This window comes from Aspergillus nidulans, chromosome II (assembly GCF_000011425.1).
Source record: "Aspergillus nidulans FGSC A4 chromosome II".
Taxonomy (NCBI): domain Eukaryota; kingdom Fungi; phylum Ascomycota; class Eurotiomycetes; order Eurotiales; family Aspergillaceae; genus Aspergillus; species Aspergillus nidulans.
This window is the reverse complement of record NC_066258.1, coordinates 1,372,388-1,396,449: the sequence shown is the minus strand read 5'-3', so window position 1 is coordinate 1,396,449 and position 24,062 is coordinate 1,372,388. Positions and strand designations below refer to the sequence as shown.

The window sequence follows — 24,062 nt, the reverse complement described above, 5'->3', positions numbered from 1 at the left end:
TGGTTCATAACTGGTCATTGAGACCTTTATGTACTCCGAGAAGGTGGCTAGTTACTATATGAAGAAACTGTATCTGCTCCGCCGGATTATCGTTGGAAGTGTCAATTGCCGATTCAGGCTAATGTTCTAGTAGGCCTTGAGAGAATGAACCCAATCACTTGATCAAATGAAGTCAAAGGTTGTTGTGGTTGACTGGTAGAATTTCTGAGACAGCCTCCGCAGATCGAATGTTGATTGGGCATTGGGCAGCAGGTTTAGGTAGTACTTAGGTACTCTAGCCGTCAAAGGTTCATCATTCTCGACCCTGTCTCTCTGCACAATAACAAGAGAGGCGAAAAAAAAGCACAAAAACGGAATGAGAACGAAAGAAAAATAGCTTGACAGTTCAGCCTGACAAGAAAGTCCCATAATAATCGCTGATAGGGATTTCTGCTCAAGGTAAGCCCATGCCCAAACTCTTATGAAGGGCCCAACTGTGAATCATCAGGCCGTCAACTACCTGACGGTATTCCCTTGGCTATTATTTACTGCCCCCCTCGTCGCGGTTTATATATTTCACAAACCCAAAAACCTTGATTATCTCGTGACTTCTCTTCCTCTTGTGACAATTCCTTGCTGCTCTATCATTCTTACCCCGCCTTGCCTCTGGATTAAAGAGTTCAGCATTGACTGAAAGTGCAGGCTTGATCAGACTCGAAAATCCATTCATGAACTTGATGCCGAAAACGAAGCTTTATTTGTGACGATATATCTCTGAGCGCTTTCCCCTCACCACAAGCCGAATTGCGCCAATAAACGCCGCTTACGGACACGAGGGCTTGATTCAACTACCCAGCTTTTCTTACCTCAGAGCCAGCTCCGAAATTTTGAAAGTAACATCAATGACGTGCGTCACGTAGGATCTCATCAGCATCGCTCAATACTCACGATCTGCTAAGCAGGTTCAACATCACAATCGCTCCCAGTCAACACGACTCGGACGACTCTTCCTTCACAGACGAAGAGGACTCCTCGGGAGTTCAGGTTTCGCCACCTTCTGAAGCAGAAAGCCATGGGTATCATGATCTATATGATGAATGGACGAATTTACCTTATCCCTATGAACTGAAGCCATCAGACTCAGCCTCTCGAAACCGAACATCCTACCGGACTCGAAGTCGTAACCCAATCCATCCGCCGTCCACATCTACAAGCCGCCGACGCTCAGCGAGGCATCAGATCGTTCCAGAACGAGAGTCCTTTCACCGCCGATCCCGTCGTCACCATTCGCCTGATTCACCAGAAAGCATGGACTCGGCCGAGGAATATGGTGACTTGTATCGCCGTAGGTCTCAGGAGCGGTATAGATCCCAGGAACGGTATTGGCCATCACTCGCGCAAGGCTCAGGCCATGCGCACAGCCCTTCGCCTGGGCCATCATATGTTTATCCGAATAGTGCGGTGCCACATGCTCCATTCGTACCCCCAACTGGTCAACACCCTCCATCAGACCAGTTGATTAGAGTTGGAGCTCATAGCCAGGTTGCGCCCTCGAATCAGTACGGCCATCCATTTTACGGGTACAATCATCCCATGCAACAACCTCACGGCATGCCTCCATTATACATGCATGAGCACGGACATGCGGTAGCAGCAGGGCCACTTCGAAGCGACGGTCACAATCTAGCTCAACATCCTTTTCCACCTCATGGTCCCTCGCATGGTGCCCCCCCATATGGCGGACCTCAAATGAATCATCATGACCTGGTTACGTACGGTGCAGGGGGATTTTACCCCTTCCGGGAACCCTACGCTATGGTTCCCGGAATGATGCCTCCCTACTTCAATCCTTATGCCAGCGCACCATCGCCTCCCAGCCAAGCTGAATCCGCTGCAGCGCCAGTCTCCCCAGAGCCTACGCCCGCTCCCGCGCCCGCTCCCGCGCCCGTAGATCCTGCAAAGGATGAGGCGATAGCCAGGCTTGAAAAATTGATATTGGATGAGAGAACGGAACGCGAAGCCCGCGATGCGCGTGAAGCTGCGGCGAAGGCTGCCGCGGATGCTGAGGCGGCTGCGGAGGCTGAGAAGAAACAACGTGCTGCTCACGAGAAGAAGCTCGTCGAGGAGGCTGCTGCTCTTGCTAAAGCGGAGGCTGAGAAAAAAGCTGCCGAAGAGGCAGCTAAGGCAAAGAAAGAGGCAGAAGAGGCGGCGGCGAAAGCTGCTGACGCAGCAGCTGCCGAAGCCACTGAGAAGGCGACCGCGGACGTACAAGAGAAAATTGCGGCTGCAGTGGCAGCCAGTAAACCTCCAGACAAGAAACCACCCATCAAGTTCAAGGACGCTCTGGGTAGGAAATTCAATTTTCCCTTTGATCTGTGCCGCACCTGGAAGGTAAGCATCCCCGCCTTTGATTGAGTATATCTTATGACTCACTCGGATCAAGGGCATGGAGGAACTCATCAAACAAGCTTTTCTTCACATTGAGGTGATAGGACCTCATGTTGCAGAAGGACATTATGATTTAATTGGTCCCAATGGCGACATCATACTCCCACAAGTATGGGAGACTGTCCTCGAGCCCGACTGGACCATCACTATGCATATGTGGCCAATACCGGAAAAACCTAAAGAGGAGCCAGCTCCGCCTGCTGGTGGCGGCACCTCTGAAGGTAGCGCAGCCCCGCCGAGCGATGCCGCACCTGCTGAGCCGGCAAAGAAATCAGGTGTGTTTGTGAATCCTGCAAATGTATGATTTTAGCTAGTGGCTCATGCTAACGTTTTCAGGCGCCAAGAAAGCACGGCCAAAACCCGGCGATCCCAGCCCATTTGCTGTGTGGATGGTTGGAGGCCCAGCGCGGTTTAAGAAGCAGGCTTTAAAAGCGGGAAAAAAGCCTAAAGCGGCCGACCACGCTGTATTGCGTGTTGTCTGATAGGGTCCAGCTCCTTCAATATATCATCTTGAGCTTTCCTTAATCAGGTTTGTCTGCTTTAGACGGGCATGACTTTTCCTCTCGTTGAAACGGGATTGGTTTCTCATGCCTGGCGATGCATCCTTCTTTTACAGGGAGTTTCTATTAGGGAGTATCAAAACAAGAACTTTCATACTTCGGAGTTGGAGAAGTATTTTGAGGGTGCAACTATCCTGCTGATATACCCATAGATCGTTGGAAGCGAGTTCCTCTTGCAAAGCGCGCGTTTGTATATGTATATATATATATATGTTTTCTTTATATTCAGCTCAAGCCGGTTTCAGGCTACGATCCTGATATTATGTTTTGCAACTCATCCTTCTTTGAACATTAGACGGGCAGTGTTCCTATTATTTACCACGTGAGTTCTGGAACTGCATTTGAACTTCAAATCATAAGAATATCAACTGCGTCAACGTGTTTCATCGAAGGAGAGGCTGCCAATTGAACTCCACATTGACATCATCATCTAGTAGTGCTGTCGGTAACGATGACCCTGAGGCAATCGGAAGTGTGGCATCGCCGCATGCACTGGCGGATTGGCGCGGCAATGGTGTTGATTGATTCAAAGCGAGCGAGCTGGGCTTCGCAGGTATCGGCGGCGAATAAGCTTTTTGATGCTCTTCTGCTTTTAGGGGCTTATTTTGCAGAGACCGAGGCGACACTGAAGCTGCTGCACTTCTGGGTGGAACTAGAGGCTTCCTAGAAATGGCACCACCGGTAACCATAAACTTCCTTTGCGTCGCAACAATGGGAACCCATTCAAGTTTTTCGCTTTCGCTATATGAGAAAGGGTTTGAAGTCCGGTGCTCATTCAGTATATAGTCCTTGGCAGGGGGCCGTATAGATGATTTTACGGGAGCACCTGGAAACATTAGTTTTATGTATGAAATATGATAACACAACACAGACCATTATCTAGCCACCATTTACGGTGCTCCGAGCTAGGTGGAGGAAGCCCGGTAGCGGTAGGTTCGACGGGTATGAGGACATTATCGTCTGTGCGCATTGATTGAGTTATTTGGGTTCCAACCGTTTGGGATTTACTCCATTGTTGAGCGTGGAGCGACTGCCTCAAACTCTCTTTCCGAGTCTCATCAACGATGCTAATTGTGCATGTGAAGGTTGCCCATACAGGACGATGGTCGGAAAGTCGCATGTCTGAAGCACCATAGCCGCTTTGTCGCAGATCTGGTCCTTTCCACAGAATCCTGTCGCACCATGCGGGAATACGTGATTTATCACTGGAAATCAGCATCAAATATGGCATTTGGTTGAGTTACTTACGAAGTGTCATAGGTGTCACTGCCCACGTCATATTTGTAAGTTGGGGGGAACGTGACAAGACCCTCACTGTAGAATTGGAAAGCCCTGCCCGCGAGCATTTGCAGATTCAGCTAACCAAGGTCAGTGAAGTACGGATGCCATGGGAAGACATAGCTTACTTGATCATTGTCATAGAGCTTCTGATAATTGCTCTGTCTTACCAAGTCCCTAACCGTCTGATTGGGAAGGCCAATCCTATAATTGAAGTCTCCCAGCCATATAACAGCGTCATGATCCTCAATAAATCTATTCCTCTGAAAGCGAAGTCCCTGGCAAATAGTTTCGTAGTCATTGTTCCGTTCATCATAATTCGCAAAGCCAGCAGCTAAATGAGCGGTTACGAAGCAAAGCCTGGTATTCGAATATTCGAAGCGGATGGCACAGCCTCCTTTGTTACCAGCTATTCCAGAAAGCCCGGTCTGCAGGGACCGAATTAGTGAGTTTTATAAGAGGATAGCAAGTTCCGCTCACCTTCTTTACACTTCCTTCCACGTTCTTTATGTCTCTGAGAATATCCTCGCGCACGTAGATCATCAGAGCTGTCCCAACCAATTGACCTGATCGCAGAAGTACATACTTCGGTGATCCCCGCGCAGCTGCGCGTGAGTTTAAACAATCCATGACGGCAAGCTCCCAGGATTTACGGGTTGTAGGGTCTGTTGACATGATCTGCTGAGGGCTCAGGGTAACAATCTCCTGGAATCCAACAGCGAATATAGTCGGACACTTGCGCTGGTCATTGTCCTCGGGAAATAACCAAGGACTCAAGTCAGTACCGGGTCCTTGGACACGTCCATTCACGTTGAACGTTCCGGTCCAGATATCGGCTAATTTCTTGGAAGTGAATTCTGATGATATTCGATCCAGCTTAGCAGAGACCATGTCATTGATTGGATCGTAGAGATGCACTGGCAGCTGATCTGGCAGGAGACCCAACATAAGATCGATTGTCCTCTGTCGAGCTTTGTCTGAGAAGTTGTTGATGTACAATCTGGCGGCAGTTTTACGCGCATCGGCCAAGGCACCTGCAATGGACATCTTCCCATGTCGTGTATACGAGCTTTTGAGAGCACCAGTGCCCGCGTAGATCTTTGATAAAGCATCTCCATTATCAGCCCAGAGTATGGAGTGCCGATGGTGAACTTCAGAGTATAGCACACTGTTTTCTTGCGACAGGAACGATTCAAGGGCCAGTAAGCTAATGATGGTCTGCACAAGATTTGTCCGGTCAAGGCAATCCAGGCAATTGGTGCGGAAGACTCCTTCTTGTTGTAGAACAACGGATGTTCCAGGTATCTCAGACGGACGGTTTTGCTTAGAGAGAAAGTACGCAAAGCCATTGAGAGATTGTGTAAGCTCGTGCTTTATTTGATTTCCGGCCCCATATCCTAGGGGGCCCCGAGCTTCTGCATGGAAATCAAACTCTGTAGTACGTAACAGAGCATGATCTGAAGGCAGATTTGATTTTTTGCTGCTGAGATTCCTCCTTATATGTTCGCGAAACCTTGTTGAAAGTTCAATTTCACCCGGTTTTGATTCACATAGAAGGTTGACCACATGGACAGCGCCATATTCTAGCTCCAAAAACTGGATATGTTTGTCAAACGCGTGTTGAGTAGCCTCAATTGATCGGGTCACTTCAATCTTTTGTTGCCCGGGGAGAAATCCTGTGGCTTGCTCCCAGAAGATTGGGACGGAGCCACGCACTTGCACATAAGAGAAGGCCACCCCGGATGTTCCGCAAACCAAGATTGTCTCTGTCTCGACGAAGTTGGCCACATTTCCATCGTCGTCAAGACCGCGAGCATTAAATCGAGTGCCTGCTCGTCGTGAAGACAAACGGGAAATGAGGGTCAGCATTGAAGGCAAATGTGCCTTGGGCTCGGAATGTAAGACGTTAGCATTAGCAGGAATGGCTATTGTCCCGCAGAATCCCCGGATAACACATGTGAGAATCTGAGAGGCATCGAGAAGTTGTTTTTCATACGGTGGTAGGTGGGATCTAAACATGAGAAGAGGTTGGATCATATATGCATTCCACAAAACATCTTTGTCAAGGGAATCGATATCAAAAGCTGTCAACTTGTCTGAACTATTATTAGTTAGTTATCTTGACTCTTGTCCTGGACTATTAGCCTACCGATCCTGCAGTCGATCTGTAAGATTGAAGTCAAGACTGTAGTAAAAGCTACCATCAGTCAGGAGTTTCTTCAGGGCTAGAAAAGGATCTTTCGCCGGGAGTGTATTAGAAATGGTGTCTTCATTGACAGAAGACTCCGCGTCATAATAGGGAGTAAATTCATATTCGGAACGGTTCAAACAATCTTTTTTCCTTGGTTAGATAGCAGCGATAACAGATTGATTCAAGATGGTAGATATCTTACAGAGATCTACGTCCTCAATTCTTAAAACTGTCTCTCCAGGCCTGACTGTGGCTGCCTTGGAAGAGCGCGTGACAACACAAACAAACACATCATGGTCTATAGTGACCAGCCCGAGGGTACCGTACCCAGATCCTAAAGGTCGGTAACTTGCCAAGTCTATGGAAGATAGACTGGCAAACTTCACCAAGCAGCGTTGCCTGTCATGATTGACTGATGAATGATTGTTGGCAGACTCCCGTAAGCTATGTTGGAAAACCAACGCATCGTCTGAAGTGGCCAAAATAAGAGTGCGAACGGGGTGGTCCCGACTGAAGACTCGAATACTAGGCATTATCAATTGAGATCCTGAATGATGACTTTGAGCATGGCGGGCAGCCGAACGCCGGAAGTAGTTAGAGTAGCACTAGCTTTTTAGTATTGAAGTGCTCTATCAACCAATGCGCTTGTGGATCGCTGAAGAAACTGATGCGAGAATAGATTATGTGCAGAGAAATCCGCAATGAGACGATATTAGTGAGTTCGTACGACCCGACAATGTGTTGAATTGGCTAACACTGGCGACTGCTCAGCCCTTCAGAAGCGCGGCTTGACATCGATAACGGGGATGTAGTACTGAACTGCTGCGTCCGCAATTCTTCCGTAGTGATTAGGCTAGAGTACGTATCAATAAGCAGTCCATTAACGTATTCTGAGTCCCATGCGTGTGTCAATAAAAGGTAAGGATGGCGTAAGAGACAAGCCTAGCGGCCAGGTAATAAAAGGGACTGGGAAATGTCAGCTCGAGATTCTTATTTCTCGCCAATGTTGGAAAGATACGGCTTCGTGCGAGGCTCCACGCTACTCAAGTCTCCCTTGTCCAAGTACAGGGATTTAGTTTATGAAGGAGCGCGAACTGACCCAACTCGTTGATTAGGTCAAGTGCGGAAGCCCCATCCTAGTCACGGGCCACGTTCCTGGATTCAGTCGAAAAGCGGTCAGGCCAACAACGGGCGATATTGTCCGGGGAAACTTATTTTTTTCACAGCCAGGTCAACTTTTCTTAAATCTAGACCCTACAGAGTGAATACAACAACAATATCCTCGCAGTCTAGTTGTTATCACATTTACCAGCTTTGTTTCAGCATATACCCGCTCTTGTTTTGTTACTGGCTCAGATTTTCTGCAATTATCTTACTGCCCGACTTTAATATTTTCGTCTCTGGTTCAACAAATGGGTTTGGCAGCGCCCCGCAAGTATGTTGTGCTCTATGTTGCGTTCGTAATCAATCGCTGACAAGACCTTGAGTCAGAAAAACCAAGATCTCTCATGATCCCAATAATACCAATTGGTCGCGGTCAACAAGTGGCTTCGGACATAAAATTCTCAGTTCCCAAGGATGGACTCCGGGAAGTTTCTTAGGAGCTCGTAATGCAGCGCATGCCGATATGTTTACTGCTGCAAGTGCGTCACATATCAGAGTCATTGTGAAGGACGATACCCTAGGTCTCGGAGCACGTTCGAAACGTGATCTTCTAGACGAACCTACTGGCCTTGATGCTTTTAAGGGCTTACTTGGAAGGTTGAATGGGAAAACGGATGTCGAATTACAAGCCGATCAGAGGAAAAGAGACGATGTGAAACTCGCTCGTTATGCTGCTACCAAATGGCAAGCTGTTAGGTTCATTAGCGGTGGTCTCTTGGCGCAGGAAAAGGACGAATCCAAAGAGACTGCCGAGTGCACACTAAAGTCAGGAGCAAAGAATGCAAACCCTGTCGATAACAATTGTGCAGATGACAAGACTTGCGCCACTGATTTGTCTCAAGATTCGAAGTCCAAAAACCGACGAGCTAAGGACGATGAGAAAAGTGAGAAAGAGAAGGAGAGAAAAGACGGGAAAGATAAAAAGGACAAGAAAGACAAGAAAGACAAGAAAGACAAGAAAGACAAAATGGATAAAAAGGATAAAAAGGATAAAAAGGACAAAAAGGACAAAAAGGACACGAATGACAAAAAGGACACGAATGACAAGAATGACAAAAAGAGAAAGCGAGCAGAGCAACAAGAGGACTCTGACAACCCTGTCCCAGGCCCATCACACGCAGTGAAGGAACATCGTCCACCTGGAAGACATATGATCCGAGGTCGACATATTGCGCAAAAGAGGAAGGCTTTGATGGATGATAAGTCTTTAAACGAGGTAGTGCCCCCATTCATCCTTTCAGTTTCCAGTGGCTAATAAATGTAGATTTTCATGGTAAAATCGTAAATATTTCTTGTTATTCAACATATACCCCGATCACCCTGAGCATCATTGCTTCTATCAGTTTCAGCATTTAATAGAGCATAACTTTCGAGGCATCTAAGGCAGCGATATGTAGTGAGACTTCAAATTCTTGGAAAATTTAAAAATTATTAAACCAGATATCACGAAGTAACTTTATGGATTGGAACTATATGGTCAACCCCTGATAAGAGGAGAGATCAGGAGCCTCGGCGTCGTGACTAATCAGAGCCAAACTATGACGGCATCGTTTCGACTTCCTTCCCCACATGGGAGCACAGAAGGACAAGCTGCCTTCATGCGCACCACCAATTGCTTCATCTTGGTCTCTATATGATTAATCGCTTGAGCTAACTCGACCTTGCTCGAACTGTGCTATTTGCTTTGCTATGGAGACCTTTATGGACACGGAGAAAGTGGCACAACATTCAGTCACGGAGGCTGATTCTGCAGGAGATTATTCCAGCCAAACAGCCCGTAAGAGTCATTTACGGGGGAATGAGGTGCTCGGAAGGGTTACTGGCAATGCCGTGAATGGACTATCAGAGACCTCTAATAATGCGTCTGGGTCGATCCGAGGCATCGAGTCGGGAACATCTAACCAACAGTCAAAGGGGTATGAAAAGTATGGGTGCGTGAAGATATACTTTTATGTTGGTTCTTTCTTTGACTGACGGGTCAGCCTTCACTGGGCACCGCTTAATATCCGCTTCGAGCGACGGTTACAAACACTCGTCGTCTTATGCCATACCTTGACAATTGCTATATGTCTCGGAGTTTTTTTTTTCACCTGTGCTATACCTCTGTCCTGGCCTCTGCTGCTACCCTATTTGATTCATATATCATTATTCTCGAATGCGGCCACATCGGGCTCGTTAAAATATAGGAGTGATTTTTTACGATCGCTCCCTATCTGGTCACTTTACGCCTCTTATTTTCCGGCCCGTCTACACCGCTCTGCACCTCTCCTGCCAACAAGGAAATATGTATTTGGATATCATCCTCACGGAATCATTTCTCTTGGCGCATTTGCAGCGTTCTGTACCGAGGCTCTACGTTTTTCGAAGCTTTTCCCTGGTATCACAAACACGCTACTCACACTGGATTCCAATTTTCGGATACCATTTTACCGAGAGTACGCACTTTCAATGGGTCTTGCTAGTGTCTCGCGCGAATCATGCGAAAACCTCCTCAGTAAAGGCGGAATAGACGGCGAAGGCATGGGGCGTGCTATAACGATTGTTATAGGTGGTGCGCGGGAATCCCTCAATGCATCACCAGGCTCATTACGTCTTGTCTTGAAGCGACGTATGGGGTTCATAAAGCTAGCCATCCGCACTGGTGCTGACCTTGTACCAGTCTTGGCTTTTGGAGAAAATGATCTATACGAACAGGTCCGTTCAGATAGCCATCCCCTTATTCACAAGTTCCAAATGTTGGTGAAACAGACACTGGGATTCACCATTCCGCTGTTTCATGCACGCGGTGTTTTCAATTACGATGTTGGCTTGATGCCGTACCGCCGCCCGCTGAATATTGTTGTCGGCCGGCCAATTCATGTGGTTCAGCAACAGGACAGAAACAAAATCAATGACGACTATATTGATCAACTCCATTCAGAGTACGTGAGAGAACTTGAGAGGCTGTGGGAAGAGTGGAAGGACGTCTACGCCAAAGACCGGGTTTCTGAAATTGAAATAGTGGCCTAGTTGTTGGCTGAACTTGACTCTACCTGAAAATCTCTTTGATTGCACGATTAAACATCTAGTCCAGTGTTCTACTGTCAGAGGTTTAGAGTATGACTTTATCGGAGTCACGTGTCCAAACATACAAAACATCTGTATAATTCTTTGTCTTGATAATGGAATCTGAGGAAACCTTCATCCTACAGTAATTAAACTTAAGAAAAGTCTAGAGGCGAGACAGGTCGATCAATAGGCTCAAATGACGAATTTTGACGTGACTATTCTTTCATATATAGACTTTAGAGATTTAGGCATCAATACGAGGAAGGTTGGTCATTGCGCCTGGCGCAGTATAGGTACAGAAAAGTGAGAAAAAAAAAATAAAATAAAAAAAATACAATCTGGGTATCTGAAAGAAAGGCGAATACAGTCACAGATAGAAAGAGGTCATGAAAACCAGTTAATAGAACAATTTTGTAGCAATCCCAAAAGAAGCATATCATGCACTTGGACGACTGTTTAGTGGAGTCGTACCTGTAGGCCCTGCAGCCTGATGTGACTCGGATGCCCTTCGACTTCCAGGGGCCACTCGAACACTCCCACGGGCACCTTTTATGAGATGTCCACTCTCAACACGGTCTTGGATCATCTCATCGAGGATCCGCGAAACTTCATCCATACTCTTTCGCTTCGCCCCGGGATCAGGAGCCTGAGAGGTTGGCGGCGGTTCTCGGTCTGGAGAACTAGTCTCTTTTGGTAACGATTGGTTATCCAATGTGAGCTGGGCAAGATCTCGGTGTCGAGCAGCGGAGCGAAGAGCTGTCAGCATGCGATCCTTATCGTCCAACTGGAGGCGGAGTTCGTTGATCTCCATATCTTTTTCTCGGAGCTGGGCCACGAAGTTGGGATTATCTGTAGAGCTGTTCGCTTTTATTCCCAATGACATGCGAGAATGGCTGGATCGCCGAGCTTGGAGCAAACGCCTTTCCAGTGTTGCAATATATCGGTTTTTATCGGCAAGGTCGGCCTGAAGAGCAGCTATCTGTCTTTGAGCACTCGCCTTTCCATCCGCAAACTCCCCAATCGTATCCTCATCCTCATTGCTCAGGTGGAATTCTTGGCTATGGACGGAAAGAAAAGAAACAGGCCGCATGGACGTGCCTAAAGTGGATTGACTGACAGAAGAACGCAGAGACCGAGATCCCGGGTCTATGGAAGACAGTCTGGAAAGCCGGCCAAGAGCAGACATGGCTCCTTGTGAGTTGACGCCTGTGGACTTTGAACTTAGAATGAGTCGGTTCAAATGCTCTATTCGTTCCTTGAGTGCGGTCCGAGCTAGCTGCATTTCGAGCATCTGCTCTTCGTGGCGCTCTTGAGCCTCCTGTTCTAACTTCTGTTCTTCCAGCTTAAGCTCTTTCTCGGCCTGCGCTTTCGTTTGGTTTTCAAGCTGACAACGCAGGGCTTGAATTTCCATACGGTAACGTTCAAGTAGCACGCGGCTGCCTGCATCACCACCGCCGCCACCAAACGCCTCTTCTGCCCTTTTGGCATGGCTAACAATATTGTTTTTGGCTCGAGCAGCAAACTTCAAGGTGTTCAGAGTCTCTGATGCAACCAAGCTGCTCAGTTGAACGGTACAAAGAATACTGACCAGCGAATTGCCAGAGAGAGCTGGCTGCAGCAACCTCGTGAGTTTACTGTCACGAAAAGGCAGATGTTTGCCATCTTTGTCAGCAGCTGTCTTGCCTTTGGTTTCTGACAGCCTGGAGATGATATTTCCCAGAGTGAGAAGGCTCTTGTTAATATGTGCGCCCTCAGTTCGTCGTTCTTTGTCATCTGCCGCTCGCTCAGATCCTGCAAGATCGATGAGGCTCAGTGTTGATACTCGAACCCCGCCCGGGGCTAGACCAGATCTCCTGTCCTGGGTTGTGCCGGTAGGTACTCGCTCCCTACTTTCGACAACAATCTGAACCACTGCATGACTTCGCGAGCTGCGAGCATTAAACTGAGTGCTGCCTGTCCTCCTTGCATGATCACCCCTCGCAATAACGCGGAGGAGCTGTGTCGGACTCTGCACAATTTCCTCCTTTAAAGGAGTTGCGTAGACACCCCGTTTGCTATCTTCGCGTAATTTGATGTCCTCTGAAGAAGACCCAGTGGACGCTGAAAGGAGGTCGTGAATCTTCTCGTTGTAGATTTCGAGATAGCTGACGCGAAGTAAAAACTCCCTATGTGGGGTTTCTCTGATAAATGAGAATATGTCCGTGATGGCCAAGGGGATCACCCCGGGAGATGTTGCGGTTCCCTGCATAGAAAAGGTTTTACCAGTTCCGGTCATACCATAAGCAAAGACTGTGCCGTGGTACCCTTCCATCACCCTCCTTACCAAACGCTTGGCAGCCGAGTCGTAGACTCGAGCGTTATTTTCCATTGCCGAGAAAACGTTATCTAGCAATCAGTTAGCTGGCGCAGAGATCTCACAGGACAGGGGTCTTACCATAGTAGTAATCACCGCCCTCTTTCCCATTATATACAAGTAGACCTCGACGAGCATCCACTATCCACTCGGGGTTCGCCGAGCTCTCACCACCAACATTTGGCCGTACCCTTACGCTGACTATGACATTTCCCTTGGTTTCCTTTGACTTAGTTGAAGCCGGCTCACCCTCATCAAATGTGGTCGCGCTTGTCGAGTAAGATCCTTCAGCAGATGAGCTTCTGCTCTGGGAAGGTGAGGCTTCCATGTCTGTGCCTGGGACAGCAGCTCCAACGCTCAGTAATGAATGGGTCTTTGAGCTTCTCTGGCTAGTAGTCCCCGCACTGGGTCGCGAGCCCCTCTTTGACTTTACGCTTCCAGAAGATTGTAGACCATGAGGGGCCGTCATTGATGACGCGGTAGAAGGGCGGCTTCCAGGCCTTGGGGGTTGAGGAAATGCCGCAATGCTGATTGTCCTCCGTAAGGATTTATCAGGACTGCTGGGAGTTCTAGCCACAGTAGTTGATCTGGCAGCGCTGATATTGGTTGCTGAGTTGGAAAGTGGAGACTTGCTGAGTGTCGGTCTGGGGCTGGAAGGTGTGCGTAGTTTGGAGGGAGAAACAGCCCTAGGAGACTCGACGGATGTAGGTAGACTTTTTCTCGATTTTGGGATTGGCAACTGGGCTGCTGCCCCCAGTGGTGGGCCGGAGGCCGTTCTCGATGGCTGCGGCAGTGTAGACATTGAATTGACGAGATTTGGGCAGACGATAAACTCCCAATCACGAAATCGGCCAGCGTAAGTACGTGGGACAATGAATGGTTTGCGCGTAGAATCAGAGGGATTCGGCAGCCATCAGCGATAGAGGAATAGGTTTCGCCGCGCGAAGCTGTAATAGCGCGAAAGTTAGCTAACAGAATGGATGTGGTCTGGGTCATGCAGTAGATAGAAAGGGGATGCGCTTGATGTTTGCTACCATCTCATGAAGGGGAAAGTCCCTTACACGCTGAGTATTCGGTGCGTTGTCGCGATCAAAAATAGGAACCTCAGTATTTTATCCGCAGATCAAACTATGTATTTCCCAAATAAGTGCCCAAATAAGAGTCAATTGAACATCGACGAAGTGTTAGCGGTGTGAACGTGATGTTTCGAGAACAAAACGAGGCTGGATGCTGCAGAGCGAGACTACTGGAGAATCGTCGGAGAGAATATCAGGAGATGATAGCAGGAATAGCAATAAAGATTTCCGAAAATATGGCAGTAGGTGATATATTCCTGGTCTCCGCGACTTTGCGAATGGAATAAAGGCGGTCCTGACCAAGTGCAGCGGGGAAGAAATGTCTAGGGGGATTCGCGTTTTTCAGGCTCGCAGTGCGAGAGCCGGAGGGACAAAAGAGAAGCGGATGAGCGTCGCTGTAATGATTGCTTGAGAAGAACATTCGTAGTAGTGAATGAAGGGCCGCGGTCGTCACCCCACATTCGCTGAACCGTCAAAAAGAGCCAAGTCCCTAAAACGCCAACTCCGGTGATTGTTATTTTGATTGATAATTCCCCTGAAGTTTGTATACATAGTGGATATCTAGATAGAACCACCCTTCCTCTGGCCCTGCAAGGAGCGCGTCTCGCGGATACAGTAAAACCGCAAGCTTTCTTGCTCATTCGCAAAAAGTCGCAGCTCTACTCCATACTTGAGTTTTGTATTCTGGTATCGAATTCCCTTGTCCTCCTGAGAGATGAGTCTTTCCGAGTTCAACTCTCTGTATACTGCTCCGATACCGCTTTTCATACGCTGGTTCTACAAGCCAATCAGTGATTATAAGTTGGCAGCAATTCTCACATTGTCTTGAATCTTAAGCTAGGTTCTACAGTGAGGGTTTGACATTGAAACAACGCTTGGCTCGAAGCTCGAAGCTCGAAGTCTCGTGCAGGTTTACATCGGCGGTGCACTCTTAAATTCGTTGGACCGTTCGAGCCCGTTTTATCCTGGAGTCTCGAGAGCACAGACTTGATCATTGATAAATCGATAATACTATTCTTCTTATTTGATCGAACTTGGGGTCGTCGATCTCATTATAAAGTCCTTTGCCCTTGGGCCAATAGGAGGACACTCGTGCCTCGATAAGCCCCCGATATCACTCCTGGCGCGGACATATTGAGACGCAAGGTGAAAAAGGGGACCAATCACAACACCGTAGCCGTTGCGGAATTTCGGCCAGCGTTAACAGGCTCAGAGCTCGCCTGGGAGACAATCAAGGACGTGGAGGTCCATAGTGAATATACGGAATACGCTGGAGTTCCTTTGTATAGTCTCATACGCGGAAGGCTTTGTCTGGCGGTGGATCAGTTCCTCAGGCCAGACTTCAAGTTTTAGTTTGCTACCCATGGGAAATGCGCTGCAGCCCAGGAGGATAACTATAGTGCACTCTCTTGGATTCTCCACCCCCTCCTCCACAATGTGAAATGCAGGGCAGCTTCTGTTCTGTTAAAGAACCGTCAATGGCAGGTGTGAACGCGCCGCAAAATCCTCTAGTGCAAGGCTGTTTCGGAGTTCCAAAGTGCTACCCTTTTATGGCACCGAAATCTAGTTGCCGAGCAGCATTTTTGAATTGGTCATCAAGCTCTCCGCCACGCCTTGTCAAATCATCTCCCATTTTTTTGGTGCCGCCAGGTTTTTGTGGAAGGTCCTGTTTATTTGTCGGTCTGGGCTCCGTAGTCCACCATCTATGCTGAAGGGCTTGGTGCGCAGTGGTCCGCCGTCTTGGATCTAAGGTACACATGGACATGAGTAGATCTGCGCCGACAGGACCAGCTGTCGGGAATTGCCTGAGGAAGAACTCTCGGCCTTGCAAAGGTATGTTATTATCTGCTGGAATATAATTTGGCAGCTTCGACACACCAGGCCAACTTTCTTCGGTTGGCGTGCCGAACGCTTCGCAAATTTTGCTGATTTGATCAAGATCCGAATTGCCAGCGACAAATGGCACTCGCAGAAGGAGTTCTGCGAAGACCATTCCCACTGACCAAATATCCACAGCGCCAGAATATTGGCGGGCACCATACAGAAGTTCAGGTGGTCGGTACCATCGTGTGATCACTTGGTGAGTCATGTTCATATAAGGGTCAGCAAACGATCTGGCCAGACCGAAATCAGCTAACTTGACTTCCCCGTCCGAGGCAATAAGCAAGTTATTTGGCTTGATATCACGATGCAGGACAAAGTTCTCATGACAAAACCAGACCCCGCGGATAAGCATTCCCATCCAAGCTTTCACATCGGCAGCACCATAGTGGATATCGCTGTCCTTGATAAGCATCTCCAAGTCACCGCGTGGTAAGTACTCCAGGACAAGGTTGAGATTCTGGTCCTTTGACGAGAATACGTCATGGAGCGCAATGACATTGGGATGGGAGAGCTCCTGGAGATATTTCACTTCCCGAATTGCGTCCATGGATAATCCATCTCTGTATTCCGTATTGACTTTTATCTTTTTTATGGCGACGAATGAAGTAGGATCGGATCGGACGTGGCCGAGATAGACTACAGCGTATGTACCTTCACCTAGTTTTTTAGCTTTGACAGAGTTAGCCAGATACAAAATAGCGGACGTAATAATATGCCTTTTATGTACTTATGCCTCACTTCCTCGTTCATCTGTTCTGTGATCTCACGATCAACAACATCTTGTGATAGCTGAGTCGCGGCTCCAGAGTCAGCGCTCTTCTGAGGAGCTGTGTTTGAATGCGATGGAGCTATCATCGGCGAAACCGCCATTGCTCTGTAGCTTGAATGAGCTAGAACTGATAGATAGTCAACACCCACCCCCGAGTATTCCGATGCGACCAAGAAAACTTGAAGGATATACAGGATACAAATATCTTTCCCGTAAGGTAAGAGCAATTCGACAGTCTCAGAAAAATGGTTGGGATGATCTGAAGAGATACGGAGCGCCGGATTTTCATTATTCCAGGGGAGCAGGCATTGCCGAAATTTCGCTGCGCATCATAACAATATCTATCCAAGCATAACAAGACTGACGGGCAAATCTTGATAAGTGCTCTGGGCTTCGGCACCTAAAAATAAATCGTTTGCCAATAATTCGTGCCCCTGTCTCGAACGCATCATTCAAGTAATCTCATTTCAGCCTCCTTTCGTTCTCGCCATACCATGGCACTACGCAATCCATTCTCGATTTTTCGGACGTTCAGGTCATTTCAATCCACACAGCAATGCTTACGAGCTATTCACACTGAACCTAAATCCCCGCGCCAGAAGCCTCTTCCTCTACCGACACCGTTCGTTCCAAATGTCGAAACCTTCCTCAAACTAATCGGCCGCGATATGTCAAAACATGCCAGCAAATTCCCTTCCTGGGACAAATTATTCTCAATGTCATCTGAGGACCTTCGAGATGCAGGAATTGAATCTGCAGAACAACGACGCTACCTGATCCGGAAACGCTCAAAGTTCACAAAGGGCTGGTACGGACCTGGCGGAGACCTCGAGCACGTGGTGGACGGCGCTGCACAGTTACGGGTTATGGAGGTCCCTATGGCACCTACTAAAGATACCCCCTCTGTGGATCTTATGAATTATTCGGCTACTCTGACTCCAGGAATGAAGCGAGTAATCGTGAATCTGCCGCCGGATGCCACCGAATACAAACATGACCCTTCGAAGGAGCTCAAGAGGTACAAGGGCATGAAAATCCACAATGGAGTTTATATCAGGGGTCCTTACCTACAGCCAATAGCGGGTACCAATGGCAGCGCAGCTATAATCAGAGTTCAAGAAGGGATGTGGGAAGATAAAAAGGGACATAAGGTTGATGGTGGTGAGAGAAGACGGGCTGAAATCAGGGCTAAGAAGAGAGCTGAAGAAAGGAAAGGACGTGCATGAAATATCCGGCTATGTATCTCCTATAGTCTCTTTGTATTATAGCTTGTTTACTGTACCATCACTCTGAACCAACCCAAGAGAAATCAATGCTCGCATAAACTGCACCTTTTTTGGGGGGGGTTGGGGGGGGAAGCTTAGACACTGTGACTTTTCACGGAATCAAAGGTGAAGTTCAAGTCGTATATTAATAAGTTTCAATATGAAATGTAGGCAGAATTAATGATTTATAAGTTGAGTTTAGAAAATCAGCATAATGTACAATGAATGAAGTGTTTGGTGCAACCAGTCTTGTCCGTTGGGGATGTCAATATTACGCTGTTATCATTAAGCCCCCTTTAAACTGGTTATGTGGCTTGAAAAGCATATATCCATTAGAGCGTATCAATTCATGCTTTGGTTGTGACGTTGCGCTTCTCATATTGCACGAAGCATTTACCAGCAGGTCTTGAGAACAGAGACTGTGTTTAGGTTAGACTAGACCATCGCTACTTGAATTTTCGACCACTTACCGAGTAATCCGTCTCCGGGACGGATGATTTGTCCGACTCGGACACAGTGTCAAACTTAAACAGCCGCACAAGAGCTGCGGTGACGGTAATCAATTGGACATAAGCAAATTGCTCGCCAATGCATCTATGTCTCCCAGCGCCAAATGGAAGATAAGGGCTGTTGGTACCCTTGCTGACCAGACCATAGCCATAGTCGATCTTCTCCTCATCCTCGGTCGAGTTGGCAATAGGATTGCTGTCCCAGCGGTGAGGATCCCATTTCAATGGGTTCGGAAAAAACTCATCGGACCTAGCAGTTACACCAGGCGAGGAAAGGACATTGTGCGACGTTGGGATAACGTATGAGGTTCCAGGTACGGGCATAGGACTTTTGACTGCCCTGATGATCGAGTGAATAGGTGCATGTATGCGCAATGTCTCTTTAATGATCTTGGAATGAAGCTCCAGCTTCTGGAGGTCGTCGTAGGTCATATGCATATCAGATCCCAAAACTTTGAGTTGTTCCTGATACAACTCCTCCACAATCTCAGGGTGCCTCGCGAGATGCAACAGAATCCATGAAAGGGTAGAGGAAGATGAATGTTGTCCAGCCATCAGAAGTGCGATCATCATGTGGGCAATTTCTTCGTCGGACAACGGAGTTCCGTTCTTGTAAACGCAAGACATGAGGTTCCAAACCATGTCCTCAGAATCTTTTTTCTCGCCAGATTTGCGACGCTCTTTGATGATCTCCATATAGGTTTCGGCCATTTTCCTCTGGGCCGCGTCACGTTTCCGGTTGTGAGGAAGGGGCGCGTAAGGGAGCATGAAGTTGATGGGAGCAAAGCCCATATCAAGATCATGATACAACTCCGCAAATGTCGAGTCAAACTTGTCACGTACCTCCTTTCCCTGGAGCGAGCGTGAAGCAGTGTAAATCGTGATCTCGGCAATCGTTCTCGATACGTCGAAGACACCCTTCGCGTTCTGGAAGACTGATGATTTCTGAGCAAAGTCTTCAACTTCTGCAGTGATCAACTGGACGTAGGAACGGAGAGCATCTGAGGTAAGGCCGTACTTGACGAACTGCAAATTTATCAGATAGAGATTCCACGGGAAACCTAACAAGCGAATGGGGATTCACCTTCTTTTGCTCCATGAGTTTCGCATTGGGACAATCATAGACGACGTGACGCCCAAATACAGGGGTTGTCAGGGGAGAATAGACTTCCTCGGCACACACATCTTTGAGCTTTCCGTTCAGGATAAAGTCATTGCCCTTAGTACCGAGATAAACGGTAGTCTTCTTTCCCAGAAGGACGAACGTGAAAATATCTCCATACTAAATATGAGCCACAGTAGTCAGGGATAGAGCTTGTCAATCGAATGGAGATATAACATACCTGTGCGCGGCAGTTGAAAAAAAACTTGTACGGGTCAATGCCGTAGCTAATGGTGCTTCCAATAAACGGGAACCAGTGGAAGACGACAGGAGGCTCATTGGGATTTTTAAAGAGGATTTGTCGCAAAACGTTCAGAACAACGGCAATAATAATGACGGAGAGTAATCCTAACCCAGAAAGGGCCCAAACTGATAGGGCGGAACATCGTTCACAAACATTGTCGAGGACAAGGGAGACAAGTCCCATGTTGGCTGAAATAAAGAAATAGACCAGCGGATAAAGTCCTCGCCAAAACAGCACGCAACGAGGGTGGTTAAGTGTCAACGGAGAGGCACTTACAGGAGTCGAAGGAAAAGTTGGCACTAACCTTGAATGGATTGGGTCCGATCCGTGGCGCCCATGGCAGGGCCAGGGGCAAATCGGTCATGTGATGCTGAGGTTTTTTCAGGCATAAATTCATGGCTTCGGGGAGACCCGATAACAATTTGCTCGCCTACTATTCGAACACTTACCCTCTGACCCACCGCAGTTCATGTGGCCCCCTGTATTGACAGAATACAATCTACAAGCATAATATAATCTACATTTCTTTACGTATCCATTTGTATGTCCGTTGCGGACAGCTATAGACAGCTATAGACTGCTATCTGTCAAAATACTTTGTTGTTGCTCGCCCTTACTGCCATGATAGCAGTTAGTGCAGGCTCTTTAGGCTCTCCCTAATTTAGGAAGGAGCAATCCACCTCTCAACGTCAGGGTTTGCAGGGTAGTTAAATCAATATTTATCTAGTGTTTAAGGTTTCCAGATCACTCTGAGATGCAATCGCAACAGGTAGCTGGTGCCAGCTAGAACAGGATTCTGTGAAGCAATCGGACAAAAGTACGGAATGTGAGCATCACCACTTGTACTACATGAAGCAGTAGGAGAACTTCCAATCGTTGGTTGGAAGACTGGCTGAGCCGAAAGTGGCTACTGGCCTCGAACACTACGATGGCAGTCCGATGAGATCCTAGTCCTTCTAGCGCATGTCTCTATCCCAGCGGTATCATGCCCACTGGGGACAACGATGCGTATTCGGGCCTTAGAACATCAAGATAACGAGCGATGGTAGGCTGCTAATGACCGAGAGGCCCGTTTTCTTACTTAGATGTCGAATACAGTATCCTCTGAGGCGCCAATGGCAACTTTCTTGGGCACCACAATAAACCCGGAAACAGACGCCGTTATTTTGAATACTTGCCAGGTTTCATTGAATGCCCCAATCGAGGCCATTTTTTAGTAAAGTATTCTGGTATTCAAGGCAAAGATGAGCTGTTGAATGGATAATAGATCATGGGTTCCGCCTGACAAATATCTTGCGTCATACCTAGTACTAAGGCAAGTGTTGCCAGCTGCAATTAAAGCAACCGGTGGTATTTCAAGGAAATCAGAGCAGTCATCATGGGCCATCTGCATTTGGTACCATGCCGAAGGTTTGGATTACTTTATAGATACTGGGATAACTATCCACACATTGAGAGGAGTTTAAGCATGCCTTTTGGGGCTGTAGCTCCCGCGTTGACTGGGATGTCTGTATAAGTCATTACGCGCTTTCGGACAAACTAAGCTGGTGAACGTTCATTAAATCCCACCTTGATCACTCCCAGGCATTTTATTCACCATGCACCGGGACGTACACGGGGCTTGTGTCATTTGCAGATCAATATGAAGAACGATGGCACATGTATATAGAAGACAGGCCAGTCGTATGTCCGAGAGGACTTTGAACTTTTTTCTGGAAGGTATATATCACATCTCATTACCCCTTCACTGCAGCTGGGTATCTTCCCAAGCTGAATCATCATAATATTCCAAGCTTGAAGTCACTAACGAGGAATATACCACCCTGCTAGCTAGCCCGTTCGCTTGATTTCAATACAAGTGAGCCGAGGTCATTGGCAACAGATGAAACGGCGCCCAAGTCATTATCGCTTTGGCTGATGAAGTGGAAGAACTGATTTCATTCTATAGATGGCATCACTACTTTCCCTGCCGCAGTGTTCATCAGAGACTCGTAGTAACCTCAACAACCGAGGAGAGAAGAACTGAAGGGATGCGGCGGGAAATATGTTCGATTTTCGGTTCAAACAACGCCCTCGAACGCGGGCCACGAGCCATGTAAGAAGGTTCGAGAGGCTGTACTTCAGAGCAAAAGTATGCTTAGATCCCAATCTTGGCTTTCTCGGCTATTGCCCGATATGTCATTCTTGATTGTTTAGGTTGCATGCGGACTTTGAGAGGGCTCGAGTCGTGCTGATTCGGGCCGTATCTTCGTGGATATTAGTTTCAATCCTATCAGGCGCCGAAGCTCAATTTTGTTCTACGTTGGCGCACCGTCCTGATCCAGAAATAATACGCTGCCGTTAAGGGGAGTTAAAAGCCTCTCAAGAACTTGTCCCTAATTCCGACTGTGATAAAATCACAACCAGTGCAGGCTACATAGAGTACGTGATGTGGATTCAGGACTTCGGACTTATCAACCCAGTGGCTACTCCTTTTACCTCCAACATATTGTCCGCCGTTTGTTGATGGTTATCTGTGCAGTCCTATAGTTAGGGTTAGGCTGATATAGAATAATTGGCCAGACTCCTCCGCATGGTGGGGCTGATTCTAAACCAGCCCCACAACCCGCCCGCATCAAAAGTCAACATTCACCTTCGAACCATCCGAGCATCAATTGCGGAACCTGCTCATATCACTTTCCCTGTCGGGTATTATTGCAACCACCATATTGGATTTCCGTCAATACATCAATATTCCGTAACAAGCACCCAATGACCCACGGGACTGGATTTCTGATGCTCAATTGGTCTTTTCCACAGGATAAATCCTAGGGTTACCACCAACCTTTAAATCTTCAGCCTTTCTGCATCTTCCTGGTGAATGCTCAAGTCCTCAGCGTAGCAAGAATAAACAACGTATACAGGACTTTATCGAACTGGGAAATATTAGCTTTTTGTCATCGGTGAGAACCAAGCGCTGTGTGATAATCAAGCAATCTCGCGGTTTAACTAAATCAACGATAATCACAGGCTACCCGATAGTGATGAGCCTTCGAAAAATATGTCTGCGTCGCATAAACTGGGGTTTCCGGAGGTGAACGACAAAGAAAATATGAAGCGCTTCGCTGCGGAAACCAAGAGCATGGCTCAGAGCAGCGGTACAGTGGCTGATGCGACGAGGCTTAGCAACGAATAACCATATTAGAGAAGCTGCTGATAGCTCGATAAGTGCAAGAAGCCTATTCTTAGTGCCAGGAAGGCGATTTTAAGTTAATCGATCAGTATCTCATTAGACCCGCTTAACAATTGATCTGGCCTCGTCCGAAGGGACGTGGCAACCGTGGTTTCATGAGACAGGGAGGGAAAGTCAGGCGAAGTGGTCCGTATTCAGGTAGCACTCTGTCGTTCATTTTTGGTACACCCACTCTGATACCTGCTCAGAAGACTTCCTTGTATATGGGGAAGCAGAGTCATGGGTGTGCAGTAAGCCGAAAAAAAAAAAAAAAGTTAAACTACATGCTAGCATTCGCAATGATTCCACGGCCAAGGCGGCCAGGTTCGGGCAACATAATGAATCTTGACTTCAGGGCCTTGGCCATTCTCTACCGGACAGTGCTAGTTAGTTGAATGCAACAACCCTCCATGGTGTCAGTGAAACCGCACCTTTGTCCAAATTATATAAGCCTGACGGTCCACTGAAAACCATCAAAAAGACCTTGAACCTACCGTAAGCTGTTGCAGAAGCATCTAGTGCGGTAGTGTCGGTTAAAACGGCCGACGAAGTGACCAAACTGTTGGAGATACTTTCAGAATAGTCAGAACTTCTCGGTTTGAAATCAGATGGTTGTACAAAAAGTGTCCAAACTAGTGTATGTAAACGATACTTCCTTCCACTGACACTGGACATATCAATCACCGCCTAGCTATGATAGAGCAGTGCTAGTACTAAACCAGAAGGGGCTATAATAGTTGCAATCCTAACTGTGGAGTCTATGCCAGGATATTATATTGTTCTGTTCCTTGGACATTCTTCTTTTACGGCGCTAAGCCATTAAATTGAAATGCTGTAGGCTATCAACTGTAGTTGAGTGCATGTATATTCCTCCTAGTTTTCAGCCAAATGATTATAACTTGACAAGTCATGCTTTCTATT

General features: G+C 47.5%; 8 protein-coding genes across 8 annotated transcripts, besides 1 other annotated feature; 4 read left to right on the top strand and 4 right to left on the bottom strand.

The window, feature by feature from the left end:
* Window positions 1-24,062: part of a sequence feature (contig 1.145 856..176570(1)) that runs on past both edges of the window.
* On the top strand, window positions 882-3,589 carry ANIA_08289 (uncharacterized protein; the record flags this gene model as incomplete). The annotated part of the gene is made up of 4 exons (XM_676466.2): window positions 882-886; window positions 942-2,370; window positions 2,423-2,702; window positions 2,764-3,589. 4 exons carry the CDS (start codon window positions 882-884, stop codon window positions 2,907-2,909), a joined length of 1,860 nt encoding a protein of 619 aa, XP_681558.1. The 3' UTR covers window positions 2,910-3,589.
* Window positions 3,371-7,418, bottom strand: ANIA_08288 (SacI domain and endonuclease/exonuclease/phosphatase family protein; the record flags this gene model as incomplete). The annotated part of the gene is made up of 7 exons (XM_676465.2): window positions 6,659-7,418; window positions 6,415-6,598; window positions 4,746-6,366; window positions 4,394-4,693; window positions 4,236-4,345; window positions 3,861-4,192; window positions 3,371-3,813 (listed from the first exon to the last, which is right to left on the bottom strand). The coding sequence occupies exons 1-7, from the start codon at window positions 6,987-6,989 to the stop codon at window positions 3,371-3,373; spliced, it is 3,321 nt and encodes a 1,106-aa protein (XP_681557.1). The 5' UTR covers window positions 6,990-7,418.
* pxr1 (telomerase inhibitor/ribosome biogenesis protein PXR1) lies at window positions 7,699-9,028 on the top strand. Its single transcript, XM_050611256.1, has 3 exons — window positions 7,699-7,891; window positions 7,948-8,836; window positions 8,885-9,028. The coding sequence occupies exons 1-3, from the start codon at window positions 7,869-7,871 to the stop codon at window positions 8,903-8,905; spliced, it is 933 nt and encodes a 310-aa protein (XP_050467302.1). The 5' UTR covers window positions 7,699-7,868; the 3' UTR covers window positions 8,906-9,028.
* Window positions 9,322-10,748, top strand: ANIA_11072 (diacylglycerol acyltransferase type 2A; the record flags this gene model as incomplete). The annotated part of the gene is made up of 2 exons (XM_050611255.1): window positions 9,322-9,551; window positions 9,603-10,748. The coding sequence occupies 2 exons, from the start codon at window positions 9,322-9,324 to the stop codon at window positions 10,627-10,629; spliced, it is 1,257 nt and encodes a 418-aa protein (XP_050467301.1). The 3' UTR covers window positions 10,630-10,748.
* Window positions 11,105-13,823, bottom strand: kipA (the record flags this gene model as incomplete). Its single annotated transcript, XM_676463.2, has 2 exons — window positions 11,105-13,053; window positions 13,103-13,823. 2 exons carry the CDS (start codon window positions 13,821-13,823, stop codon window positions 11,105-11,107), a joined length of 2,670 nt encoding a protein of 889 aa, XP_681555.2.
* On the bottom strand, window positions 15,638-16,528 carry kin28 (TFIIH complex serine/threonine-protein kinase subunit KIN28; the record flags this gene model as incomplete). Its single annotated transcript, XM_050611254.1, has 1 exon — window positions 15,638-16,528. One exon carries the CDS (start codon window positions 16,526-16,528, stop codon window positions 15,638-15,640), a length of 891 nt encoding a protein of 296 aa, XP_050467300.1.
* ANIA_08284 (mitochondrial 37S ribosomal protein mS41) lies at window positions 17,115-18,062 on the top strand. The gene has a single exon (XM_676461.2). It carries the CDS (start codon window positions 17,245-17,247, stop codon window positions 17,974-17,976), a length of 732 nt encoding a protein of 243 aa, XP_681553.1. The 5' UTR covers window positions 17,115-17,244; the 3' UTR covers window positions 17,977-18,062.
* On the bottom strand, window positions 18,145-20,113 carry ANIA_08283 (sterol 14-demethylase cyp51B; the record flags this gene model as incomplete). The annotated part of the gene is made up of 4 exons (XM_676460.2): window positions 18,145-18,434; window positions 18,486-19,550; window positions 19,609-19,806; window positions 19,868-20,113. The coding sequence occupies 4 exons, from the start codon at window positions 20,111-20,113 to the stop codon at window positions 18,363-18,365; spliced, it is 1,581 nt and encodes a 526-aa protein (XP_681552.1). The 3' UTR covers window positions 18,145-18,362.